We start from the raw sequence: 26,924 nt of genomic DNA, 5'->3' as shown, positions 1-26,924 counted from the left end.
GTATTGGTTTCTCCTTAGCTCACACCTTCAGAAAGACTCCTTGCTCTACTTCCCCTGCAACACCTAAAAAAGTTAGGCTTTATGGGGATTTGTCAAGAATGAGCTTACTAGGGTAATTTTTTTTTTCCTGAGAGCATAGCCTACAAAAAGAGAGAGCTAAGACTGAGGAAGAGTATGAGAGAATGTGATGTGCAAAGAACCCAAGGCGAAATCAATTTTTTCCCAAATTTTCTTTCTCCTTTCTTCCTTCCTTTTTTTTCCCCTTAGGATGTAGAAGGATAAAAAATTCTTTGTCACTCTTTGAACTGGGTGTTGCTATTACAGATTCTAACCTGCTCTAACACTGCTATGATGAATAGTTTTTATTTGAATGGTTTTCCACCCAGAATCCAGGCCAATCAACATATCAATCAACGGGCACATAATAGATGGCTGCCTTGGAGCAGAGAAAGGAGTACTGACTTTGGAGTCATAGAAAAGGAGTTAAATTCTGCCTCTGATGCTAAACTGCGTGACCTTGGTCAAGTCATTTACTTAAACTTCTTGGGACTCCGTTTCTTCATCTATCAAATGAAGTTGGGACTAAGATGGCTTCTGGGGTTCCTCCCAGCTGTGTGTTTATGATCCTATGTACCAGGCACCGAAACCTAGATTGATAACTTTCCAGAGGGTTTTGTTTCCCTGGTATTTCAGAGAATCATATTACTAAGTCATTTTTGTTTTTTCGTTTGTTTGTTTTGGAGAGGGGAAGGCATGGCAATTGGGGTTAAGTGACTTGCCCGAGGTCACACAGCTAGCACATGTCTGAGGTCGCATTTGAACTCAGGTCTTCCTGACTCCAGGGCCAGTGCTCTACTCACTACGCCACCTAGCTGCCCCATACTAAGCCATTTTAAGCATTATTTTTTACAATGCTGCAGAGTCAACAAGCCAAAGACGAATTAACATTCCAAAGATAATCAGTTTGGAATGGTTGAAGTAGGTAAGTCATGTGGGTTCAATAACAAATTAAAAAAGAGAGAGAGGCACTGCCCCATCATCGGACCAGTGCTAAATTGTCAGGTGTTTCTTTTTCCCCTCTTGATTATAGTTTAGGACTGAATGAGAAGAAATTGGAGAAGGTACAGAGGAGAGCAATGAAAATGATTAAAGAACAGGTGATGTAAGTTTCAAGGAATTGGGATGTGTATCTCCACCTGAAACAGGACAAGGCAGAGCTGCCCAGATTTTATTTGATTATTTGCCTAAGTGGGAAAGGGGAGGGGGGAGACAAAGAAGTACATCCATTACACCCAGAGGCAACCCTGTATCTGTACTTCCAAGTACACTATAGCTGCAAAACCCCCTTGCTGGAGGTTTTCAAAAAAGTTTCGACAATCCTGTTCAGGATGGCTGACACATAGACCTGCCTGGATACTGAAGGAGGGAGGAAGTTACTTACAAGGGTCCCTATTCTAATCCAACTTCATCAGACAATTCACTCTTAATGAAGTGATACTTTTTTGTTGTTTTATTACAAAGCTTTTAAAAAAATGCTCAGCACATTAACTCAAACTGGAATGACAAAACTTTAGTTAACAGTTTTTGGCAAAGGCTGGGCCTCGCAGTTTTTTTTTTTTAATGGGTACAGCAATGCTCATTTCAACAACTGGCATAAAATCCCACTAATCGGCTAATAAAAACAGATACAAATACAGAACATTTAAAGTAATAACAATTCAAGTGCTGGGCTTTTTACAAGAAGGAGGGGGTAGAGATAAAGAAGAAAGGGAAAACTCACTGCAAACCAATTTGCTGGATGTATTGCTTAGGTTTACAAAGAGGACTAAAGTGAAGCAAGATCGACGTGTCTACTGACAAGCTGACTTGGTGGTTACACTTAGTTAGTTCTATATGACACCTTACAAAGACGGAGAGGCCACTATTTGTTACAAATCGTTCACAGAGAAGCCACATTTTCAGACAAGATTTCTCTTGGACTTCTTTCAGTTTTGTTTTTTTAAAAAAAATCATACTTTTCCAGATCTTTGAATTTTATTTAAAAGATCATATAGCTAGTAAAATATACACCAAGGAAATTAAAACTAAAAAGTTAAAAATATAAAAGCATTCAAGTTTAAAAAAAAAGAAGCAAACGTAAAATTGATCCTTTTGCACTGTTATTAAATAAAAAGTTTGGGAGGAAGGAAGAGAGAAAACAATGGAGACAGAAACAAAGATGGAGAGGTCTTCCACAAATTCCTCATGGGGGGATGGGCAGGTGATTGAGTGCTGGCTGGCTGTTGGCTCCAGGTGGTTGCAGCAGGCAGGCGGACATGGCCAGGTTACCGTGCTTGCCAAAAGGCAGAGACATAGATGCAAAATACTCTGGGAAGTACAAGGCAGAGATGAAGGGAGAGAAGCTTCTCAACTGACCCAAAGCCTGCAAACCTTCTCATGTGCATTTCAATTTTGTGGGGTTTGTTGTTTTAAAATCTTCTTATGCTTTTCTTTCAGGACTGGATTCTTGCAGTAGGAGCAAAGAGGGATTTGGCAGTGATTGTCCTTATGGTTCAATGTTTCTAGCAGTAACCACAGGGTCAAGTGGACATCAAGACTCCTTTGGGTCGACTGCTCAGACCGAGGAGATGTTTGGAGTTTCAACAGGCTTCCATCTCCAGAAGAGGCCCTGGGGTTGCTGCCTTGGCTTTGCACGTGGGGAATGAGTTTCGTTTTCCACCTCAAGAAGGAACAAAAGAAAGGCTATTAATATGAACCATCCATAGACGAAATTCCCTTCTCCACCCCCCCAACCCCCTGCCAAAAAACAAAAAAACCCTCCATTTTTTTAATGTCTCTAGTGCAAGACCTTCACAAACCCTTTGTATTTCTTTGGTCCATTAGGGCAACTTGGTTATCCCAACGATGGATTGTGCCCTAGCACTGCTTAGTCCCAAGTGGAACTTTGGCTTCAGGCAACACAATTAGAATGTTTCAACATCAGGGTTTTCAAAATGTTTGGATTCATGCACCTTCCACCACATACTTGATTAATTAAGCACATTTTTACTTTTTAATGAGTTAGCGGCATCTGTTGTGCCACTTAGCTAGATTGGTTAAAAACAAACACTCCTAAAACAAATACCTTGGAAAATATAAATGACTCCAACAGTAATTCCTTTCTAATAAAGACTACATTTCCTTCCACAAATGAGCACTGAATCAACGATGTGATTCCCCATATACAATGTGACTCTCAGTACTTTGAATTCAAATTTTTGCCTTAGGAAGTAAAACTCCTAGAGCAGGTAGGAGAAAGAACACTAGATTCAGCCAGAAAAAGTGGGTTCAAACTCTAGTTTAATCACTAACTACCTCACGTGATTCTGAGCAAGTCACAACCTCGAAGAGAATATAATATGTCTTAGAAATTTTGCCCCCAGTTGGTTCTGAAGGGTATATACAGTGGCATAACTCAGTTTCCTCACTCATAAATGAGGAGGTTGTACTAAACGCAGCATCTTTAAAACTTATCATCTTGAGGACTGTGTTGTACAATGCTCTATGGACAACCCAGTGCACTCAGTAATAACTATTCTGTAACAAAAAAATTGTCTTAAAACCCTTAAAAGACTCTCTTTTGCATAACAATTAAACTCTGAAAAACTCACCTATAGGATGGGCATAATGGAAAAAGAAAAAAAGCTGGGGAGGCCATACTGGTATTGTGTGTGTTAAAATTTACCAGAGAGGACACATATATTATCCAGCACATTACTAATATCCTAATACCAAGCATCACCACATCTTTCCATACATTTTTACACCCTTATATCAAGAGTCCAGGGTTCTTTGTTAGTATCTGTAAATCTGTCATTGGATTATGATCCAAAGACCTAGAGCTGAAAGGGATCCTGGAGATCATCTGGTCTCTCCATTTTAATCCTAATATTCTCTAGGATCAGAAAAAAAAAAAACAACTTTGTCTTCTGGACAATCAACACAAGTGCCTAGAGCCATGTAATGTTCATGGCAAGTGTTAAATGGATATGTAAAGTAGACAGTGCTTATGACAGCTGTGGTGAATCTTGAACACCAGAAAAGCTGAGAATATAATAGACCTTAAAAATCACAGTTTCGTTAAGTTAGGGAGAAGAAATGGACTTATTTTCACTGATAGTGTTATAAGTAATAAGACAAAAGAAATCATACATTAGGACTTTTGTTGAAGAAATCACTTTCCTCTGAATTTTTTCCCATATGACTTTAGAAATAGGCAGCTGCTCTAGGCTGACAGTGGGACAGTTAGGTGACGCAGTGGATAGAGTGCGAGGCCTGGAGTCAGGAAGACTCATCTTGCTGAGTTCGAATCTGGCCTCAGACACTGACTAGCTATGTGACCCTGAGCAAGTCACTTCATGTTTGCCCCAGTTTCTTCATCTGTCAAATGAGCTAGAGAAGCAAACAGCAAACCACTCCAAGATCTTTGCCAAGAAAACCCCAAATGAGGTCATGAACAGTTTGACTTGACTGAAACAATTAAACATACGCTTAGGATAGATCTACTACTCCAAACACAACCTTGAAGAAGAGAAGAAAGTCTGAGTATTTTGAAATCTTGCATGCAACTTACTCAACTTGATGGGACCACTACAGACTGAAATAATTTCTTAAACTCAGATGACTTGGATTTCCATCTGCTTTTTATTTGGGAATGTTTGAGAAGACTAAGAATGAAAGAGGAGAAATAAAAATAAGACATTGAACACTAATTTGATTATTTCTGAAATTGGATAGCAGATGGCAAACCTGAATATTGTCCCTACGCGAGATTTTTTAGGTGCTTAATAAAGAATGTTGATGGAGTGATTAAAATTCTACTATCCTGACATAAGTATAAAATGATTATTGGGCCATTTGAACTTACCTGACCAAGATAAAACTACATCACTCTCAAGTAAGGTAAAAGAGTTCCTTGTCACATACAGAATGGTGACTACCAAATGCTCAGCCTGAAACTGGGCATGAAATAGGCATCTATGCTTTGTGAAGGTAAGGCCAAATGTTTATTTACAAAAGTATTGTTTTCAACTAAGGACGCCTTTTATTGGCACATTCAATTTCTATTTTCTTATAAAATTAGGCCTTGTCTGACTTAATGGGGGATCTCATATCCCTAACCCCCATCCTATCCCACCCAGTTTCCTGCAGTGGTACCCTACCCAGTAGTACTCAGGGATCAAAGAGATATGAAGGTCTCTACCTTCCCAAGGAGAAAGGAAGAGTCCAAGCAAACAGCATGGAATCAGTGCCGAGTGCACCCCGTAGATTTCCCATTTACTTTGTGCCTTTTCATCCCAGATTTTCAAAGGTTTGGTACAGGTCACTCTTCCTGGGAAGGTTTTCCTCTCAGTCTTACATAAAAACATTCAGCTTCCTGTTGAGGAATAGCCTTGAGGCTCTAAGCCAGTAGCTAACAGCAGTCTGATACAAATGCTGTGATTCAGAGTGTATTCTCCATTAAAAGCCAGAAATGTCTATTTTCTGGAGGAAATGAAGCGTTCTTCTGTCGAGGCTTTTCCTCACTCCCTTCTCTTACCAGCAAGGGCTCCTTTGAAGCCAGAAGGTTAAGATAACTTCCATGGCCTTGCTCTGGGCTTCCATTCTTAAACAAGGCCTTTACTTCTCCTAAGCCAGAATAAAAATGCAATGTATATGCCTAACCCCTCACAGCACTCCTCACTACTCTGCCTAAAAGCTTCCTTTCTCCCTCCACCCTTCTAGCCAAGTACATTCTAATATATATATATCTTTTTTAGGTGCTCAATAAATAGGCTTAAATTTAGGATTGCTGATGGAGTGATTAAAATTCTAATATCCTGATATAAATATAGAATGACAATCGGGCCACTTGGATTTGCCCGACTATGATAAAGCTAAAAAACAAAAATCTTACCTCACATTCTTCATTGCTCCCCTCCCCTGTCCCCCCCTCCATCCCCACACACACACTCAGTAAGTTTCTCAGCATCGAACTGGACTTAGGAGAGGAATTTTCTAAATACACTTAGGCAAAACATGTTTTCTTTTCTTACTAATCCTGGTTTAAGTTTGCTGCATGAGCTCACTGGACAACTGCCCACCAATAAGCAACTTAACACCACTGGGGCAGATCTCCCAAGGGATATGCTGGTTTTTTTTTTTGTTGTTGTTGTTTGTTGGTTGTTCTGATGGTTTCTTTTAAAGAAGGCACTTCAAGTAGCAAGTAATATCACTCTTTCCTCTTAGGAGCTAAGGGGTAAACAAAACTCATGGGCTCCCACCGTGGACAGACCAACTCCGTACCTTAAAGCGTAAGGAATGGGGGCCTTGTGGTGTGCTTTACAGACATTAAACAGGTCAAATCAGGATTCTTTTCAAGAAACCACAGGCATGCGCTAAGGAGATGGAACACTCCCCACATCTAAGACTTCACTGGGGGGCTGCAGCTGAAGCCTCGCCAAGCCAGGCATGCCCTAGCAAAGCCCAATCCACAAGTGAAGTCGGCGCAATCAAAGGCTGCAATTACAGCTCCACGGCTGTGGTTAGGCTTCAAAGAAAGTGCTGCGAGCCACATTTTACATATGTTAAGTCTTGGGCTTGATCCACAGTGAGAGCCACTGTCTGTGCCATTTGTATTGGATATCTGAGTGGGGAGGGGGTGCCCTCTAAACAGTTGCTACTAAAAGAAAATGTAAATGATCCACACGAAGTACTCACGAATCAAACTACGAACTTTTCAAACTATCCCAAGAAGTCAAGTGTGATCTGCAACACGGGCTGGCAAAACTACCTATCGGGAATAGGTAATTCACAAGGTGGAGAAGAGGTGGCGGACAAGAGAGGAGGCAGGGAGAGGGAGCCAAGGGAAGATCTGTGTAACTAAAGAATTTTGATGTTAGAATGCTAGGAACTAATACTGAGGGGAGTAAATAGTGCCAGGATGAAAATTTATTCAATGACAACATTATAAAGAAAAACAACTTTGAAAGACTTGAGAACTTTGATCAGTGTAAAGAGCAGCGATGAGTTCAGAGGACACCACTCACCTCCTGCCAGAAAGCTGATGGCCTTAAAATGCAGATTGAGACATTCTGGACAAGGCCAAAGGGGAAATTTGTTTTGTTGGACTGTGTATATTTGTTATAAGGGTTTTATTTCTTTTATGAACTGTTCAATGCAGAGGGACAGTGGGAGGAAGAGATAATAAAGGCTTTAAAATAAATACATTTTTAAATGAGACTTACTTTTGGTGAATGAATTATTTGTACCCTGAGGTTCTTTTAGTCCCTGACTCAAAGGATGTGTAAAAGAGATAGGGTGTGTGTGGTGGTGGGGGGCAGAGAGAGACAGAGAGTCAGAGAAAGAGAGACAGACACAGAGACACAGAGAGACAGAGACAGAGAGAGTGGGAGGGGAGGTAGAGATAGAGGCAGATACTGGGAAAGTGGAGTAGGGAAGATAGAGACAGAGAGAATGGGGGGAGGGAGGGAGAGAGAGAGACAGAGAGACAGAGACAGCGAGACAGAGAAAGACAGAGACAGGAGACAGAGAGTGGGAGGGGAGGGAGACAGAGATAGAGACAGAGACTGGGAAAGTGGCGTAGGGAAGACAGAGAGAGAGATACAGTGAGACAGAGAGAGAGAGAGAGAGAGAGAGAGAGAGAGAGAGAGAGAGAGAGAGAGAGAGAGAGAGACAGAGACAGAGAGAGAGACAGAGAGAGAGAGAGACAGAGAGAGAGAGAATGGTAGGGGGAAGGGGCAGAGAGATGCTTGTTTAGATGCTTGTTTATTAGTTCAAACTTAAAGTGAATTAAAGGCAAGGTGCTGACATACTTCCTTAGAGTTCCACAGCCTTCTCCTAGGCAGAACCCAAGCAGGAAGGACAAAATAAAGTACATAGGATGGCTGGGCAGTAGAGGAGGGGATGCGACCAGGAAGGAAGTGCATATAGACATCTCCCCCAATGTCCAACCCCTGCACCCTTTGCCTGGTGCAGTGCATTTTTCAAGAACCAGGTACAAGGATGGCCAAGTTATTCCCTGAACAGAGGAGAGAAAGAATACTCCCTTGGTTGAGATTTGGCGCTAGGAAAGAGGAGGGAGGTGGAGGGCCCCACCTCTTCCCACAATGCCACTCCAGAAACAACAACAACCAAAAAGAAAAAAAGAAAAAAAAAGCGGTTTTAGTTCTGACATGAAAATTGGAGGGGAGGAGAGAAAGATTAGAGCGGGATTTATGAGAGGTGAAAAGAGACACAGATTTTAATTGCAGAAATTGCTTTATACCACACCACACACCTTGTGCCAATGCTTGAAATTTCACTGCCCTGGGGAAAACTGACAAAAACACTCCCAAACCTGTGATTTCATTTTGGGGTGTGAATCACTCCACTGCAAAATGCCATGCTTATACAGAGATTCCTGTCTTTCAGGGATTTAATCTGAAGATAAGTCACACTTTTTTCCTATAAGGTTCAAACTGTTGTTGTTTTAGACTGGGTCACTCTACTGAACATAAATCCTTTTGTCACTTTTCTAATGGAGCCCTCAGACCACAGGAAACAATGACTTATTAACTCATTGGGAAGGAAAGATGAAACCTGGATTGGAAATTTAGTTCTTCTCTAAGATTAAAAAATATAACTTCAGAAATCTAGTCCCTATGCCTTGGAATGAGGCATTACTAAGTATCTGAGAAAAAAATGTTTAAATGATAATGTGTGGTTATGGATGGCCATAACCCAGTCTTGTTTATACAGCTGTGTTAGCCTCCACCCCCAATACCCATGGTCTGGCACACCAACCACAAAGCCCTAATGTAAAGTGAAGATTCCCAGCATGGGGGAAGTGGGGAGGGGTGGGGAGACAGAGAGCAGGAGGAAGAGGGAGGGGTGTTCCAAGCTCTCACTGGTTCTTTGCCTCATCCTAAACTTTTGTCTTTATTGAGCCTGAGCCAAGAAATTGGCTTCCACCTTTGTTCAAGAACATTTTCATAGCCAGCATCACAGAATGCACAACAAATGGAAACTAGCTCATTTGCACACTCAACTTTGGCAATGTCAAAAAGACTTTCAACAAATCGGGGTTGTTTCTCCCTGGGGTTACCCTGTAGCTATTAATAAAAAAATTCCAGGTGCTTGTATTTTTGTCCTATGTCCTTTGTTTTGGGTTTCTCTTTTCTGTTGATGGTCCTTTGTTGTCCCCTTTATGAGTGTACACATAATACCCATGTAGAACAAGCACATTGAATTAATGTCCCTGGAGGGATTCACAGGACCTTCTCAAAGACATGACTGGTCAAGAAACCACTCCCATAGAAAGTACTTCCCATAGGACAATTTATGGAAAAACAGATTTTCCCAAAACTCCCTTCAAGTAAATCAAAGTGTTCAATGATTACAAATAACAAAGTGAACCTAATATACCACATACAGAATTCTCAATTCTTCATCCATTTCCCCTTTCTCTCTTTTCATTATACCTTCTCTAACACTAAAACTCCTTTAAAAAACTCCTTTAAAAATGGGTTGAGAGGACAAATGCACATTTAATTCCCCCTTTAAAGCAAATAGCCCTATTTTTTTATATCTCTGCATATCTTATTTTGCACTTAAGATCATGGAGCTGGAAAGGACTTCGGGGACCCTGAGTCCAACCCTTTCATAGGGTCATAGAGAACTTTTTTTAAAAAATTAATTTGTTTATTTTTAGTTTTAGTTTTCAACATTCATTTCCACAAATTTTCTCCCCATCTCTACTGTCCCCCACCCAAAGAAAGCACGTATTCCAATCGCCCCTTTCCTCAGTCTCCCCTCCCTTCTATCGCCCCACTCTCCACTCCCTTATTCCCTTCTCCCTTACTTTCTTGTATGGCCAGATAGATTTCTATACCCCATTGCCTAGATCTTATTTCCCAGTTGCATGTAAAAACAATTTTCAACATTTGTTTTTAGGACTTTGAGTTACAAATCCTCTCCCTTCTTCCCTCCCCACCCAACCTCCTTGATAAGGCAAGCAATTCAATTTAGGTTATACATGCATCGTTCTGCAAAACATTTCCATAATAGTAATGTTGTGAACGACTAACTATATTTCCCTCTATCCTATCCCATGCCCCATTTATTCAATTTTCTCCTTTGACCCTGTCCTTTTTTAAAAGTGTTTGCTTTTGACTACCTCCTCCCCCAATCTGCCCTCCCTTCTATCATCCCCACCTCTTATCCCCTTCCCCCCTACTTTCCTGTAGGGTAAGATATTCAATTGAAAGTGTGTGTGTGTGTGTGTGTGTGTGTGTGTGTGTGTGTGTGTGTGTGTGTGTTATTCCCTCCTTTAGCCAAATCTGATGAGAGTAAGGTTCACTCATTCCCTTTCACCTACTACCTTTTCCCTTCTATCATAACAGCTTTTTCTTGCCTCTTTTATGTGAGATAATTTACCCCGTGGTCATTGAGAACTTTAAGAAGACTTTGAGGTCACTGAGTCCAAAAGACTCATTTTACAGAGGAAAACGGAAGCACAGAAAAAACTGACTTGTCCAAGTCATGCAGGGTGGTAAGCAACAGAGCTGGAATTTGAACTGAGATCTTGTATCTCTAAGATCACTGATCTTTGCTTTGTACCACCTTGCCCCTGGTTAATAAGTCTTGATTTTAATCAGTGGAATGCAGAAAATATATATATGACAGAACTTCTAATAATAGACAGAAAATGAATACCAGTGCCGATCAATCATTTAAAAATGTTCTCCAAGACTAAATCCTGAAAGCCCCGAATAACAGAAGAGCCAGAGAGAGGGCCCCCCCACGGGAAGAATGGGGCTTTTCAAGCAATACCAAAGAATATCTACGCAAGAAATGGAAGCTTAAGTCTAGATTTAAAGCTCAACAGCAGATAAAAATGAGGCAGGCGGCATTCAGCCAAATGTTTCCCATTCTCTCCGTCTCTCTCAGAAGGTACCAAGGTGTCTGTTCAAACTTAGGAATAGTTTCTTAACAGGGAGAGGAATGCTTTGCTAAGCACAAGTCAACCAGGATCATTTTTCTTTTCTCTAAAGACAAGTTCTTGAGCACTAACAGGGATTCTCTTATTCCACCCAGCTCTATCACCAGGAACGTTGAGCTACTGATGACCATCACGGTGACCTCCTTTGAGATTCTTATAGGATCATAGCTCTTGAGCCCAAAGCGTCCTTAGTGGGTATTGAGTCCTACCCCCTCATTTCGAGGATGAGGAAATAAAGACACAGAGGTTAAAAGAGCTGCACTGGGGGTCACAATAAATGTTCAAGGCAGGATTTGAGTGTACCTCTCCTAACTCCCAGTCCAGGGCTCCATCAACCAGGCCATGCAAGTCTTATATTCTTACATGAGTTGCTTTCAATCTTTGCATTAGCGAACCTCCAAACTACTAAAGACAGGCTCAAATACATCACTATCCTAGACACTGTTTGTTGTTGTTTGTCCTTCATTCTCAAAGAGGACTGTGCCATCTGGAAGATGATGCCATGACATGCAAGTGAATTGGATTTAAGTGAGGGAGGGCTGTACAAGGTTACCAGCCTCACTTCCACATCCAGAGCCATATGGGACCAGTGCAAGACAGAGATCAGGATGACAGGACATTGCCCCCAGATACCATCTGGTGAGCAGCCTAAGAGAAGGTTCTGCTTTTGGGAACTTGTAAATATCTGGACATTATTCTATATTCATTAGATTAGCCATCCTGTCTTGACTGTACAACCTCTTCTATTCAAGTCAGTGTGATGAATCCTGTGATAAGGAAATAAGGTAAGGGGGTCCATGACCTGATTCTCATATCTTTGTGGGGTGTTCTGCAGATAGAGACACCTGGGGTATGTGAATGTGCCACAGGGTACATCTTATACTGCTGAACTGTGTTTGGCTGGAGTTTGGGTGGAGGAAAAAGAGGGAAAGTAGAGGCTATGATTGTGAAAGAATAGACAAAGATGTGGATTAAGGGCTCCCATGCTTACCCTCACTCACTCATTTATGTCCCCATTACCCATGATGACCAAATGCTTTGAATTTTCTGGGCTGATCCTTGTTTTTAAGAAAATAAAAATGTAATTTATTATTATTGCTTGTGGCTTCTGTTTCTAAGTTGGGTAAAGTTTCCTATGTACTATCATCATGATGCTTTTGTGGTGTAGTGAATAGAGAACCAGCTTTGGGGTCAAAAAGACCTAGATTCAAGTACAGCCTTTGATACATACTGGTTGTACGACTGGGCAAGTCAATTAACTCTTTTAATGCTCTACAGAACACTCTAAGACAATAATTTGCAGAGTACTTGCCAAACAGCATCAGTAAAAGTTCTCTATACCAAAGGAATCGCAGGAATAAAATGTAAGGTTAAGGAGGTTCTGCAAAAGGAATGTTCCTTTTATGACTAAAAATAGTAATTTTTGGTTTAGAAAATAGGGGTGCTGTGTAGTTGCTCCAACTGCACCAATGAAGAGACTGGGGAGGGGGATAGCCAGGGAGAGAAGTTCTTATACTAGATTTCAAAGGATGCCTCTGCATTTCTCTTTAGATTTTCAAGACTCCCATTGTCTTGACAATATAAGAAAATGTCCTGGAAAACGTCATTTATAAGGCTCATTCCAGGACAGCACCCCAGGGAGCACCCGCCATTGTGAAAATAGGGCAAAAAAGACCTAGCGGACTAGATCTGCAGCCACAGGATCAACACAGACTGTAGCTTTTGAAAGCATCAACTCAAAATGTGCCTGGGAGCCAAAGCAGATCATTAAGCCTTGTGTCTCTTTATAGGTCTTCCTAAACACTGGACTCAGACACTCACCTCCAGATTTATATTTCTTCCACTACCTATTTTAACTCTACAGGCCTGCTCATGGCCTTGATGGTGAGGCTATGGCTGATTTAGCTGTTTTCACTGCTGTAAAGAGTAGAACTGAGTGTGGAGACAAGGACTGGAATGGTGATTTCACTAATAGAAGGAATTCTAAAGTGAGGAAGCTCACTCTACCAATGCAGGGGTTCTTAATCCATGAACTTGTTTAAATTTTTTTTTGATAATTACATTTAAATGTAATTGGTTTTCTTCATAATACTATGTATTTTATGCATTTAAAAAACATTATTTTGCGAAGGGGTCCATAGGCTTCTCCAGACTACCAAATGGGTCCAGAACACAGAAAAAATTAAGAATCTCTCGTTTTAGGGGCAGCTAAGTGGCGCAGTGAGTAGAGCACTGGCCCTGGAGTCAGGAGGACCTGAGTTCAGATACTTGAAACACTTATTAGCTGTGTGACCTTGGGCAAGTCATTTAACCCCAATTGCCCTGCCTTCCGCCCCTCAAAAAAAACAACAATCTTTTGTTTTAGAGGTATGTCTAGATCACTGAGAGGTTAAATGGCCTGTCCAGTGTTACATAAATAGTGTGTGTCAGAGGTGGGGTTTGGACCCTGGTCTTACTCTCCACTATGCTGGGGGTTTTTTTGGTCTTTCTTTGTATCTATCTCCAGTGACTCTTGACAGACTTGATTGCACTATACTGATTAAAGAACAGAAAATGAGTTGTAATTTTTTAATCTCCTGACTGCTGGTTTTGGGGTCAATCAGAGACTTTGGATGAAATAAATAAAGCATAAATAAAGAAATAAAACTTATGACTGTTTCTTTCCTATTTCTTCAATTACATCTTGACTTTTGTTTTGTTTTGTAAGTATCGTGGAGGCTGTCACCAATAGGCAAGTTGCTCTGATGCTTCATTGTACAAAGCTGGGCACTGCTGACCATGCTTTCTGGGACTGTGGAACAAAACCGGGAACCAGAACAAGGCCAGTTAAAGAGTCGTCTTCTAGAAGCTCAGTGTCAGAGTGGATAGAGTGCTGAGTCTGGAATCAGGAAGGTCTGAGTTCAAATATGGCCTCAGATATTTATTTCCTGACCCTGGGCAAGTCCCTCAACCTCTGTCTGCCTCAAGTTTCCCAGGCTGTAAAACGGGGATAATAAGAGCATCTACCTTCCAGGGTGGTTGCGAGGATCAAATGAAAATAATTGTGAAGTATTTAGCATAGTTTCAGGCACACAGTAAGTGCTATATAAATATTATTATTGTAATTGTGGTTGTTATTGTCATAATATAAAGTATGCCAGGATCTTGTAAGATCCAAGATCCAAAGAGATGCAAGAAGGATGCAATCGTTCTTCTCCAGTGATCAAAGATTTAGAGAGAAGAGTGGTCTTAGCGGTCATCTAATCCAATCCCCTCATTTTATAAATGCGTAAATTACAGATGGGTTATGAGGTGGCCCAGTGGACAGAATGCTTTGAAGTCGGGAAGACCTGTCTTCTAATTCCACCCCAAACACTCACTGCAGCCACATAACCCTGGGCAAATCATTGAAGCTCTCAGACTTGGTTTTCTCATCTGTAAAATAATTAATTGTACCTACCTCCCAGGATTGTTGTGAGGGTTAAATGAGTTAGCATATATTTAGTGCTTTCCAAAACTTAAAAGTAATCTGTAAATGCTAACTATTCTTCTTCGTCTTCAATTGACACTCAGAGGTAAACAAAGTCATATGAGTAGCCGCACAGGTGGGTTGCTACCCCAAGTTTTCTGATTCCAATTCCAGCCTTCTGTCTCCTGAATCATGCTATCTCTTCTGAACAGAAAGTATTTTCAGAATGGTCCCTGCCTCTAAGAGTGGGGTTAAGTTAGCTGAGTTGGGGGCCAGCAATACTACAAGCACCGAGGATCAGATTTGTATTTTAGGAAAACCCTCGGGGTTACAGGACATCACAGATGCTAAAAAAAAGGGTCCTAAAAATTCTCACCTCTACTTTTCAACCATAAGCAGTAGAAACTATTTAAGGGCTGCATCCAGGGCATGGCACAATGAATATTCTCTGTTCTGTTGGCACACCTCACTTACAACTCTGGGCCATAAAGAAACAAAAGCAAAGGGTTTTATTTAGTAAAGGGGGAGAAAAAAGGGGAGAAAACCTTGAAAACCTTTATTTGCTTTAGCAAATCTCCAAGATAAGCTCTAGGGAGCCAAAATATTTTTTTTTCTTCCTTGTATGCTTTTTAATCGCCAGGAGGTGATAATGACAGCTTGTTTTTAAGTCTTAATCCTGTTTTTAAATATCAGATAACTGAAGCCATTAAACTGATATACCTTTTCATTTAAAAAAAAAAGGGTTGCTGGGCGTTTTTTTTAAATAAACACAAAATAACAACCCAATTTGTAAAGTTATACATTTTTTAATTAGTGGAGTTTACTCACTTGTACCAACTTAAAAAATATTTCATCTCCCCATTCATTCTTTAGGCTGCTGAGATAAAACAACCACAAACCAAATACCTGTATTAGGATATAACTGGTAATACCTGGCAGATGCTGAGATTGTAAATATTCCTTAATAAACATTTACTAAAACACTGGAATGCTGTCGTTTTATCATATCACAGAATCTTCCTATTAACAGAGAACAGGGATTGTTTCATTTTTAAAATTCTTGTATGCCCAGTATAGAGCACAATGGCTGGCACATAGTAGGTGCTTAAGGAAGTATTATTAATACTTAATAAATGTGTCTGGAACTATGCTGACTATGCACTTAACAAATAGGATCTCATTAGATCCTCACAATAACCCTGGGAGGTCGGTGTTATTTTAATCCCCATCTGACAGTTGATGAAACAGAGGTAGGCAGAAGTTAAGTGACTTTCCAGGAGTCACCCAGGTAGCAAGCATCTGAGGCTGTATTTACACTCAGGTCTTCTTGACTCCAGGCCCAGTACTTTTTCTATGGAGCCAATAAGGTGCTTAATAAATGACTATGGAGTCTTTGATTCTTTGTCACAAAGGATGGTTCATTTGTGGAGGGCAGTGAGAAATTACCATGCTATAAAGAAAAAAGACATCGTCTGTATCTCAAAGAAATCATAAAAAGGGAAAAAGACCTATCTGTACAAAAATATTTATAGTAGCTCTTTTTGTGGTTGCAAAAAAATGGAAATTGAGGGGATATCCATCAATTGGGGAATGGCTGAACAAGTTGTGGTATATGAATGTAATGGCATACTACTGTATATAAGAAATGATCAGCAGGCAGATTTCGGAAAAGTCTGGAAAGGCTTGTATGAACGGATGCAAAGCGAACTGAGCAAAATCAGTAAAACACTGTACACAGTAACATAAACACTGTATGATGATCAGTTGTGAATGACTTAGTTCTTCTCAGCAATACAAAGATTCAAGACAATTACAAAGGTCTCATGATGGAAAACATCTTCAACCAAAGAAAGAACTGATGGACTCTGAATGCAAATTTAAGCATACTATTTTCACATGTGTGTGTATGTATGTGTGTGTGTGTGCCGCACACATGTGTGTGTTTTCCTTTTGGTCTGTCAAAACTGACTAATATGGAAATATGTTTTACATGATTGCATATATATAACCTATTTAAAACTGCTTACCATTTTAGAAAGAAGGGAGGGGAGGGAGAAAGAAAAATTCGGAACTGAAAATTTTGTAGAAATGAACGCTAAAAATAGTTTTTACATATAATCAGAAAAAATAAAATGCTATTACATTTTTTAAAAAGACAAAAGACATTAATAAAATACATTTAAAATAAATACAAGTTTAGTGTTGAGGCTGAGCTGATATAAATAGTGCCATCCATTCTCAAATTCACCAGAGAGGGCACTTAATACACTAGATTGGGTGAATATGGCCACATTAGAATAGAGTTGTATGCTGCAAGGAACACCTTCTATTCCAATTCTCATGATAAATTCCATCAGACAGAAAGGCAAGTGCCTTCACCACCTCAAATAAAAGATCATAAAAGAATATTAGAGCTGGAAGGGACCTTAGCAATGATTTAGCCCAGGGGCTCTTAATTGATTTTGTGTCTTGGACCTCTTTGGGTGTCTGGTAAAGCCCATGGAAACCATCTTGAAATAATGTGTTTAAATGCACAAAATAAAACACATAGGATGACAAAGGCAACCAATTCTATTTAATTTGGACGTCAAAACAAATGTTAAAAAAAGGTTCACAGACCCCAGGTTAAGAACTACTGGTCTAATTAAGCCTTTCATTTTACAGAAAGCCCTAGAGGTGGGAGTGATTTCTGTCGAATAATAATTTAATGGCAGAAATGGAGAGGTTTGTTTCACTTGACTATACATATTTGTTACAAAGGCTGTATTTTTCTCCATTTTTCAGTGGGGCGGGGAGGGGCAGAAGGGGAAGAAGGAAGAGTTTTCTTCATTGAAAAAAAAAATTTTAAAAAGTGAATTGGCAGAGCTAGGACCCAAACCCGTCTCTTCACTCTTTGTCTTAATGTCTTTTCTACTACATTATATTGCCTCTGCATAACTTAAGATGTATTTCTATTTTGGAAAGGTAGGGTGGGGCCCTGGATAAGACCCTGGATATGTAGTCCCAGAACTCTCCTGGACTGAGTTCATATCTTGCTTCTGACAGTTAGTATCTGGGTGGCCCTGAAAAGTCAGTTCCCTGTCCTGGGACTCAGCTCCCTCATCTATAAAATGAGAGGTCTGAACCTGAAAGCCTCTAAGGTGTTTTCTAAGCTTAGAACCTATGATTTTATGAACTCTTCTTAGCACATATGGGCTTACTGACATGACTTTGGTGACCTGGGAAAGCTGATTAGCTTCTAGCTGACCATTATTCCATCATTCCATCTCACAGTGATGGGGATGTTCTGTTTTTGGGGTGGCACTTGCATAAGAATGAGTATGAACTGTCCCCATCTCTCCCCCACAACTTCGGAGGACTGCACTAGCTAAAGTCAGAAGTCTTCAGCTTTTATATGCTGAATACCAGGTGAGAAATTTTTTCAGCCACTTCAATTCACACAATCTACTCAGGCATCGGGGGTGGCGGTGCAATATAGATCAGTGAAGAGAATGAAGAGAAAGAACACTTTAGTTTCACATTGGTGAAAGCATAGGTCTTAGAAAGGCATAAATATGTACATATAAAGTAGGTAAAAGTATGATATGACAGAATTGTGGAAGTGAACATATCGATCAATAAACACTTATTAAGCATCTACTGTATGCCAAGCACTATGCTAAGGCACATGTGCACAGGAGGAAAAAAATCCTTTCCTGGAGGTATTCTTTGATCTTAGAATTATTAGAATCATTTAGATAAGCATGTTGTTTTTTAAGATTCTGTTTATGGTGTCTTTATGACAACATGGAATATCTGACTAACATTCTGTAGCTTACTTTAAGGAAAGAGTACTGGAAAGCAACTTCATGAATTTTTTACCACTGAAACCAGTGCTAATTAAATATAATTCATCTTTTCCAGCTACTAAGTTCCCAGATTTTTTTGGGGGGGGGGTGGTTATTCTAGGCAACTCTAAAGTGGTTACTGTTCCTTGAAAAACAAATAACAAAATCCCATGATGAGTTCCTCAATAACTCAAAACATTATGCAAATATCCTAAAAGAATTGGACACTATAAAACATTTATATTGAAAATGACCCAAGAACCAAATTTCCTCCAAGGTGTTTCTGAGATCATAGATTGAGGGATGGAAGGAACCTTAGAGGAACTCGCACTCAATCCTCCATATTTTACAGATTAGCCCATTTAAGGCCCAAGGCTAACGACTCACATAAAGTCATACAGGTATTAAGGATCATATCAAGATGGAAACCCAACTCTTCCACTTCCTAATCTATTTCTCTTTTCTCCTATTAGGTTGCCTCTTTACATCTACTCTGAAAGCTAAACCAAAGCATTTAGCAAGGAAAGGAAAAAAATAACAATTTGATGTTTGATGGGAGCAATAAAATTTTTATGGTCAATGTTAAGGCATTTTGTTCATTTACAAGTCAGTAAACAAAAATCCCTTCATGTCGGTTCACATAGTTGTCTTAATCATAAATAATAAGGAACATTGGGAGGCAGCATAAGCTAACGAATTGGCAGAAGTATCAGCAGGGTCTCCCAGTTCTTTCTCTAGCACCATGTTCAAAAAACCCTGTGCGATATACCTCCCTTTTCTTTAATTTCCTGACCTACAGAATGAGAGGTGCTGACCACCAGATATGTAATAAGCTTTCCAGATCCCCTCCCTTCCAAAAGGGCAGAGTGCGAATATTAATACTTACAATTACCAGATAATTCTGATAATGGGAAGTGTGAGTCCCTAACTGCTTTACCCTTCACATCATATGACTGGAGATATATAATATAGTCTCTAAAAGTGAAATTTTGGAGAATAATTACTTCACAGGCTTAGGAAACTGAATAAGAATGGATAGGAAGAAGGGACCATGATTCACTGGAGTCCAACTAACTGAAACACTCAATTAACTATTTTTTTGGGGGGGGGTAGCTTCAGCTTCTAGAAGCCATTCCAAGGATCTGTGTTTATTCAGCCAGGTTTCCTTTAATTTACTACATCTAAAGTGACATACAATATGCATTTAGCAGAATCATGGCCCTTTGCACTGCAATGTCCTCAATCATCAAAGAAACCGCGTATGTTCGATGAATCTGGCCTAGTCTCCCTTTTGAGAAAATGTATTACTATTGTTAATATATTATAATAATTATTGTTAATGCATAATTTTATTTATCATATTAATTCATATTATTTAATTTCTTAATTCAATATTAATATATTCTGAGAAAACTTATTAATACATTTTAGAAAGATTTTGAACCGGTCAAAATTAAAAAAAAAACATTGAAGTCAGTAGAAAAATCACTTGACCTAAACTCCCCATTCTCTGAAAACTTATTAATCTAAGCTTTTCTGCGTGTATGGGTGTGTGTAGGAAACCCTATGGCTGATCATAAGTACATTTTTAATGATCTGAAACACATCAATGGAAGTAGTTTCTTCAAACACACAATAGTAGTCTTGTTAGGAAGCTTTATTGCCTTTTACATTTCATGATACTTTCCCATATGCCATTTTTGGTTACCTGTGTGAATGAATGAGTGTCCTCTTTCATTTGTTGGGAATCTGTAACTCAGTGCGTATTTAAAGCTTTTTTTATTGTGTGAAATGATTTTTTCAAAATAGGGTGGGCAAAAAATCTATTTAAAAATCATTTTATATCTTGTTACAAGATGTGATATTTGTTATGTGGATTTTATTTTTCTTCCAATGAGGGGGTGACAGAAAGAAAGAAGATTTTTATTCACTGAAAAAATATAATTAGATTTTTAAAATAATGTATCACGGTGGAGAAAACATTAGCTTCAAAATCAGAAGACTTGGATTTGAGTCCTAGACAATGGACCTCAGTTTCCTCAGATGTAAAATGAGTATAGATTAAATGATCTCTAAGTTTCCTTCTCTAAGTTCTAACGAATCTATTAGTGCTAATCCTGGAGATGCCATTTAATCAGTGGCCTCGTCTGTAAAAATTAAAAACAATGATACTTGTACTGCTTCCCTTGAAAAATTAAAAATTATGCACATTTTATATTAATTAATAACAAATTATTATTAATATTAATAATTAATTGAATATATTAGTACTTACTATATAAAAAGTACTTAATTAAAAAGTAAATATTAGTTATTATTCTGGACAACCACTCCCCTTTGTGGCACCAGAATGAGGGTCATAAAAAAGAGTTTGAGAAAGTAGAAAGAAATGGTAGCAAGAGGAAATCTGAGGGAGCTGATGTGTTTCAGAGTCTCCAGAGAAAGATGGTGCCCTCCATTTAGACTCCAGGACCAAAAGGGAGACTAGGCCAGATTCTAAATTTTGAACAATCAGGAAGAAGCTTAACTTTATAGCTAAGGAAATTTAGCTTTAATTACCAAATATACTTCATATTAGAAACTGATCAGAATTGGGTAAAAAAAAATAGGCTTTCCAGAGGACTAGGATGACAGAGATCTTTAAAAAAAGGTGTGAAGGAAAGTACGAAGTCCAGGGCAGAGTATCCTGAGGCTCACAGGAAGTATCTTTGGGGTTCAACTAAGGAAGTACCTTCTTCAACCAGGGCATAGGGATCAAAGTAAGATCTAAGAGAGTTGGAACTAGCAAAGCCCAGGTCTGTAAAAGATGATGGGTAGAAAAGCAGGGGAGAGTGGACCTACCATACACCCTTGAAGGAGGTACAGAAAGAGACTGAAGATCCCACAAGACACAGCTCTAACCTATTTCAGACTAGCATTAAAAGAAATGTCTTTCATTAGCCTCCTCAAGAGACCTGAAAGAAGAAATGGGTCCAAAATGGGAGTGGGAAAGCAGGAAGAATAATTCGTGTCAACTAGGAACATTATTCCTTTCCCATGTGTTATGTAAACCTCAGTATATACTTAGTAATACTCTTCTCATCTTGTTCCCAAGGCCTGATGTACTGCTTTGCCTAAGAAGTGTATGGAAAACAAACCAAAACGCTGTCCTGCTTTTACATGGTATGATTTCATAGTTTTGGATATTCTCCATCTTCACCCTGGCTAGGTACTATTATATTTGATAACTCACACCTTCTGATTGTAAAGAGCAGTAACAGAACACGCTCCCTCCCCCACCTCACTCTAGCCAGTTGTAATGGCAAGCAAAGTGGGACTCTGCTGTTCTTTCCTCTAGAGTGCTAAGAGCACTAAGGCAGTCTGGTACCTTTGATTGAGTCTTGCCTTTGAATCAGGAGTCTTTGACTGAATCAAGAATCCTTGTTTGGAAAGAGTATATATTTGGAGAGGTGAGCTTTTGATTTGGGGCTCACTCATGGGAAGAGTATTCATGTGATTTGGTCAGATAAGATTCTGGGTAGATGTTAAGGAACCCCCTGGTTTTGAAAGCCCAGATATTGGTGCTTCTCTCTCTGGTAACTGTATGTATTGCTATAGTCAGACAGTTTGTTGCCTGTCCGTTGATTTGTGTTATTTTTTCTGTTTGTAATTTCTGTTTGTATTTGCTCTGAAGTTCAGGGTGCTGACTTTTTCCCCTGAACTAAATGAATGATACATATGTATGTTTAATTAAAGTAAGATTGCTGACCCCTGAAACAGCTATCTTTCCTTAGTAAAACAGATCAAAGAACCTGTGTTAGCAGCCTTCATGTGTGCTGGTATTGTTGGTCTTACACCTCCACAACAGCTGCGAATAACACTGTTGTTACACCAGTATAAGAATTGTCTCCTAAGGGGCAGGAGTGAGGGGGTGGGAGCCGGCTTCTTGTTTCTTACTGAGATCAAAACCCTTGGATTCATAGAGGCCTCTTTCCTGGCAGAATTGACAATAGGAGGTTGATTTGATCAAGTAGGTGGAGATGAGGTACAGCATTTGATACTTGTACATGACTGGAAGCATTTGACCAGAAGTATTAGGCATGGATTTAACTTACTACTTTAGCCAAAGACAGAATAACAGAGAAGCCTGAGAGGGTTATTGACTTTGCTGCAGGGAAATATGGATAAGAAGGCTGCTTTTTTGGTAAACAGAGGAAAGATCAGAATTTTGTTTCTTCCTATCTCTCTCTTCTTTTGTCTGCCCGAGTCTCTCTGTGAAGATGGAAAGTACATATGGCCTCATGTTCAGGAAAGTTCCACTAGAGATATTGATCTATTGGTAATTACACATGCAATTAAGATTATTGTTAAGGTTTCTATTTTCATTATATAGGAGCTAATTTTGATAGACTGATGTATTTGTTGAGCTAAAAATTTCCTGATAGTCTATATGCTCATGTTTTCAATTTAAATACCCCTCTCTATTGCAAAATTGTGCAGTTACTACATGGGGTTCATCATTGCAGGTATGCTATGACCAAGGCCTAAAATGATCCAATGCATCCTGGCACCGCTACAGATTTGAGTGTGTAGCAGACTTTAGAGCTAGTGTAAGTTGGAGGTTTCTCTGCTTCCAGCAATCTGCAAAACAGATACTATTTGTTTTCGCCAACATACCTCAAAGGAGACATATGTAACTGTGGAAGGTCCAGAAAGGGACAATTAGAATGCTGGAATCAGAAAGGAAGTTAAGAGGTCATCTAATCTGATGTACAGGGTGTTCCCAAAGTCTGGACACATAGGCAAAAATGCATATTTTCAAGAAATGAAATGAATGAAATTTTCAACAACATTCTACTTAATTGGAATATTAACAAATACCATCATCTGTGATGCAAAGGTTGATGCGCTTTGCAAGATTCACGTGACCTCAATGCAATAACTACATTGCCGTCAATTTTAGCACGTTCACTCTTTATGCATTCAATCAAGTGTGTTGCATCTGTGATTTTCATTGAGTATACCTTCTCCTTTAGCATACCCCAGAAAAAGAAGTCAAGGGGGCTAAAGTCTGTTAATATTCCAAATATTTCAAAATATGCATTTTTGCCTATGTGTCCAGGCTTTAGGGACACCCTGTATTTACAATTGCTATTCAATGGAGGAATCCTCTCACATTCACCATTTTGGTCTATCCTACACACTGCTGCCAGAGTAATGTTCCTTAATTGAAATTCTGACCAGGATACTCCCCTACTCAACCAATTCCATTGGGTTCCAATTGCTTCAAGAGCCAAATACAAATGCTTCTGTTTAGCTTCTGAAACTCTCCCACCTTGGCCCAAACCTACCTTTCTGGTTTTGATGGGCGTTATTTCTCTCCCATACTCTACAATCTAGCTAAGCCGGCCTTCTCTCTGTTTTCCATCCAATATGACAATCTGAATAGTCTTATCCTTATGTGAGGAGAATGGGAGCCATTGAGGTTGTACATGTCAAAGCATTTTATTCAGAGATATTAAGAACATCTGGACCTTGGGCGTATGTGTTTGGTAATTTAGACTGTGTCCACTTTGCTCAGTCACAAGCTTCTAAAAAACCAGGCAATCTAAAGCATATGTAATCAGATAACATACAATTTAATGGGGCTATGCTTAACCAAGGCTTGCCATTTTTACTCGTAGAGTGTTTAAAGATGGCGATTCCAAGTGAAGAAAAGACACTGAGGCTAAATCTAGGAAAGGCAAACAACCATGCTTTTGGGACAATTTTTACTTGCGGATAAAGCTCAAAATATCCTGTCTGGCTGACTGTCCATGAACTCTGAATTCTTTCTTACAAAAGCAGAGACTGCTCTACAGCTTCTGTAGCTAAGTCCTTATATGTGCAAATAATGAATCCCCTTAAGTAGGTGCATTTATTTGAATTTTCACTATTGGAAGTTATAATAAAACCAAATATGGCAACCGATCCAATGGAAATGTGCAGTGTAAATTTGAATAATGCGTAAATTTGAATAATGCGACCATTCTATAGGGTATTCACTATTCATAACAATCAGAACCTAAGTGTACTTCCAATGGAATTAGAGATACCTGGAAAAATTTAATTTGTGGCCTTTAAGGTCATCTAATTAGGGTCCAAGCCCCTCAAACCTCATCTTTTTAAGAAAAGTGGGAATATGAAAAAATATGACTCTATGGTTAAAGATTTAAAAAAAGGCATTATACTGTTCAAGAATTTGCTTTGACAATATGTGTGTGAATCTCAGTAAAAAAGCTAATTCCCCCTAAAGGACATTTTATTATTTTTCTCGGGTATGGAGCTCTCACTAAAGTCAATGAAGTTTCTAAGAGTGGAAAAAAGTGAACCCCAGGAGAACAAGCCATAAATGCTTAGTTCTAAGGGGTTTGGGTTCTTGAGGAGAGGTTACAAGATTGAAACAGTAAGACCCAGTGTGAATTGTCATCAATTATCAAAGATGAAACCTGGCTCATGATGAGAACAGGGTTAGCATCACTGGAAACCCCCACTAAATGAGCTGTAGTGATGTGATCACAGAAGAAAAAAGAAGCATTTAAGATAAAAAAGGAATTAAATTAATATATGATATTTCTAAAATATGCAAATGAGAACAAGCAACTATTACTAGGAGAGAAAAATTCATCCATTCAAAAATTTATGACTTGGGATGGTAAAAGGGAATAGCTATCTTTTCCTTGAGAAACAAATTGATTTTTAAATGTTAACACTCACTTAACTGAGAAAAAAGTCTGAAACCTAGCATGAATTGGAATGCCTTGGCTGAATGATGCTCCATTCCAATCAAGGATAGGCTTTCTTCCTCAATGCTGGCTAAAAGGGGATCGAAAGCAGAAGCCATATCTATTCCCCATGGGATGGCAAGATGCTCGTTAAACAGACTTGAGGCTAGTCAGTTAGTAAGGCATGGTTGGTGGGCTGAGGGGAGGGAGGTGTAGTTGGGGGTAACAGAAGGGGAAAACAGACGAAAGTATAAGAAAAGCCATTTTTGAATACATAGCCGATCTAGAAAGTATCAGATATGAAAACAGACTTGATGCTAAGAACTGGATTTTGTTTTTTCTTGTTTAATAAAATAATAATAATACTGATACTGAAGGGAATCAATGGTAGCGAGGAGATTCACAAGCAAAGGCCTATTTTATAACTCATTTCGGCAGGAAGGCTAGAGAGACATTCTTACCATGCTTCAGATGTAGGCAGCTGTCATTCTTGGACCTGTACCTGGAGAAAATTGTGTCCTTTAACAAAGATTCATTAAAGATGGGTTTTTTGTACATTCCAAATATGTAGTACGTTATAACATCATGTGGAAGTGGTTGCTTTGCTTTTTGTGGTTTTTATACTAGCCATTTTTATTTGTGTCATATAGGTAGTGAAGGAAAAATAAGACCTTACTGATGCCTTGAGCCTATCTGCTAGAAAGATGAATTTCTCTTTGTGTTTTACATTAAATAACATAGGAAACTATGAAAAATACTTCAAGGGGATGTAGCCTATTGCAGCCTATGATAACCATGTAGTAAAACATCTTTGAGGACTTATGCAAATGGAAGAGGACAGAATGGATAAAGGCAAAGAGAACACAGCCAAGCAATAGAAGCAAAGAATTAGGAATTCAAACACAATTAGCACCTAGGATTCCAAGGTAAAAGGGGTTTTTAAAAATGCATTTTCACATGATCACATTAAAAAGAAATCTTTTAATTTTTTTAAAGCATATAAGGAAGGAAAAGAGAAGAAAAACTTGGAACTCTAGAATATGGCAGCGTTCAGAGAGAATGCATGTCATTTTGAGCACAGGGTTTTAGAAGTATGCGAACTGGACACAAAAAAATCACTTTGGGCATACCTGATGTGGATTCCTGTAGTTTCTCTCTCTTCCTCTTCTTTTTCTTACCCTGGAAAACAGGGAATTCATCATGTCATTTACACATGCCATATGTGATATGAAACCAACAGAAGGAAAAAGACCAGAGATAAGAATATCTCTCTCTTTCCTATTATATTATTCATGGAAAGGGAGAGACAGATACAGAGAGGAAACAGAAAGACAAAGAAAGAGAGACAAAGCAAGGGAGAGAAAGACAGACTGAAAGAAGGGTAAGGGAATGATGGTGGGAGAATGAGAGTAAGGGAAAGTGAAGTTAACTTGATGCCCCTTTTAAGGATGGGATAGTGTAGAAATTTGTTTCCTTTGAATGCTTTAACAGTTCCTGTTTATTTCAAAAATGTGCTGAAAATTTAAGGTCTCATTTATAAGTCCTATCTATAATTCTATAACTTTCATTTTCATTCTTACTAGTTTTCCCCGAGTCATTAAAGATTCATTAACAGAACTTGTTATTTCATCATTTCAGTCATTTCGACTCTTTGTGACTCCATTTGGGGTTTTCTTGGCAAAAATACTGAAGTGGTTTGCTAGTTCCCTCTCCAGCTCCATTTTACAGATGAGGAAACTGAGGCAAACAGGGCTAAGAGACTTGCTCAGGTTCACACAGCTAGTAAGTGTTTCAGGCTGGATTTGAACTCAAGAAGATGAGTCTTCCTGACTCCAGGCCCAGTTCTCTATCCACTGCACTACTTATAGTCTCTGTGTGTGTGTGTG

At 39.1% G+C, this 26,924-nt stretch overlaps 1 protein-coding gene across 5 annotated transcripts in view; it reads right to left on the bottom strand.

Moving 5' to 3' along the window:
* Positions 1-2,116: 2,116 nt before the first annotated feature.
* The window catches only part of LEF1 (lymphoid enhancer binding factor 1), a 172,601-nt gene continuing 147,793 nt past the window's right edge, over positions 2,117-26,924 (bottom strand). For 3 of the 5 annotated variants that reach the window (XM_036765391.1, XM_036765392.1, XM_036765393.1), the window contains 2 exons: positions 26,169-26,217; positions 2,117-2,719 (listed from right to left, as the gene is read on the bottom strand). In XM_036765391.1, coding sequence (XP_036621286.1) covers positions 2,640-2,719; positions 26,169-26,217 — 129 coding nt within the window. In that variant the 3' untranslated portion in view covers positions 2,117-2,639. Of the gene's footprint in view, positions 2,720-25,499; positions 25,541-26,168; positions 26,218-26,924 lie in introns of all 5 variants that reach the window. The other 2 variants (XM_036765388.1, XM_036765390.1) reach the window with 1 other exon arrangement.

Source organism: Trichosurus vulpecula, chromosome 6 (assembly GCF_011100635.1).
Source record: "Trichosurus vulpecula isolate mTriVul1 chromosome 6, mTriVul1.pri, whole genome shotgun sequence".
Lineage (NCBI taxonomy): Eukaryota > Metazoa > Chordata > Mammalia > Diprotodontia > Phalangeridae > Trichosurus > Trichosurus vulpecula.
Note: the sequence above shows the minus strand (reverse complement) of the source record. Positions and strands in the feature narration are given on the sequence as shown.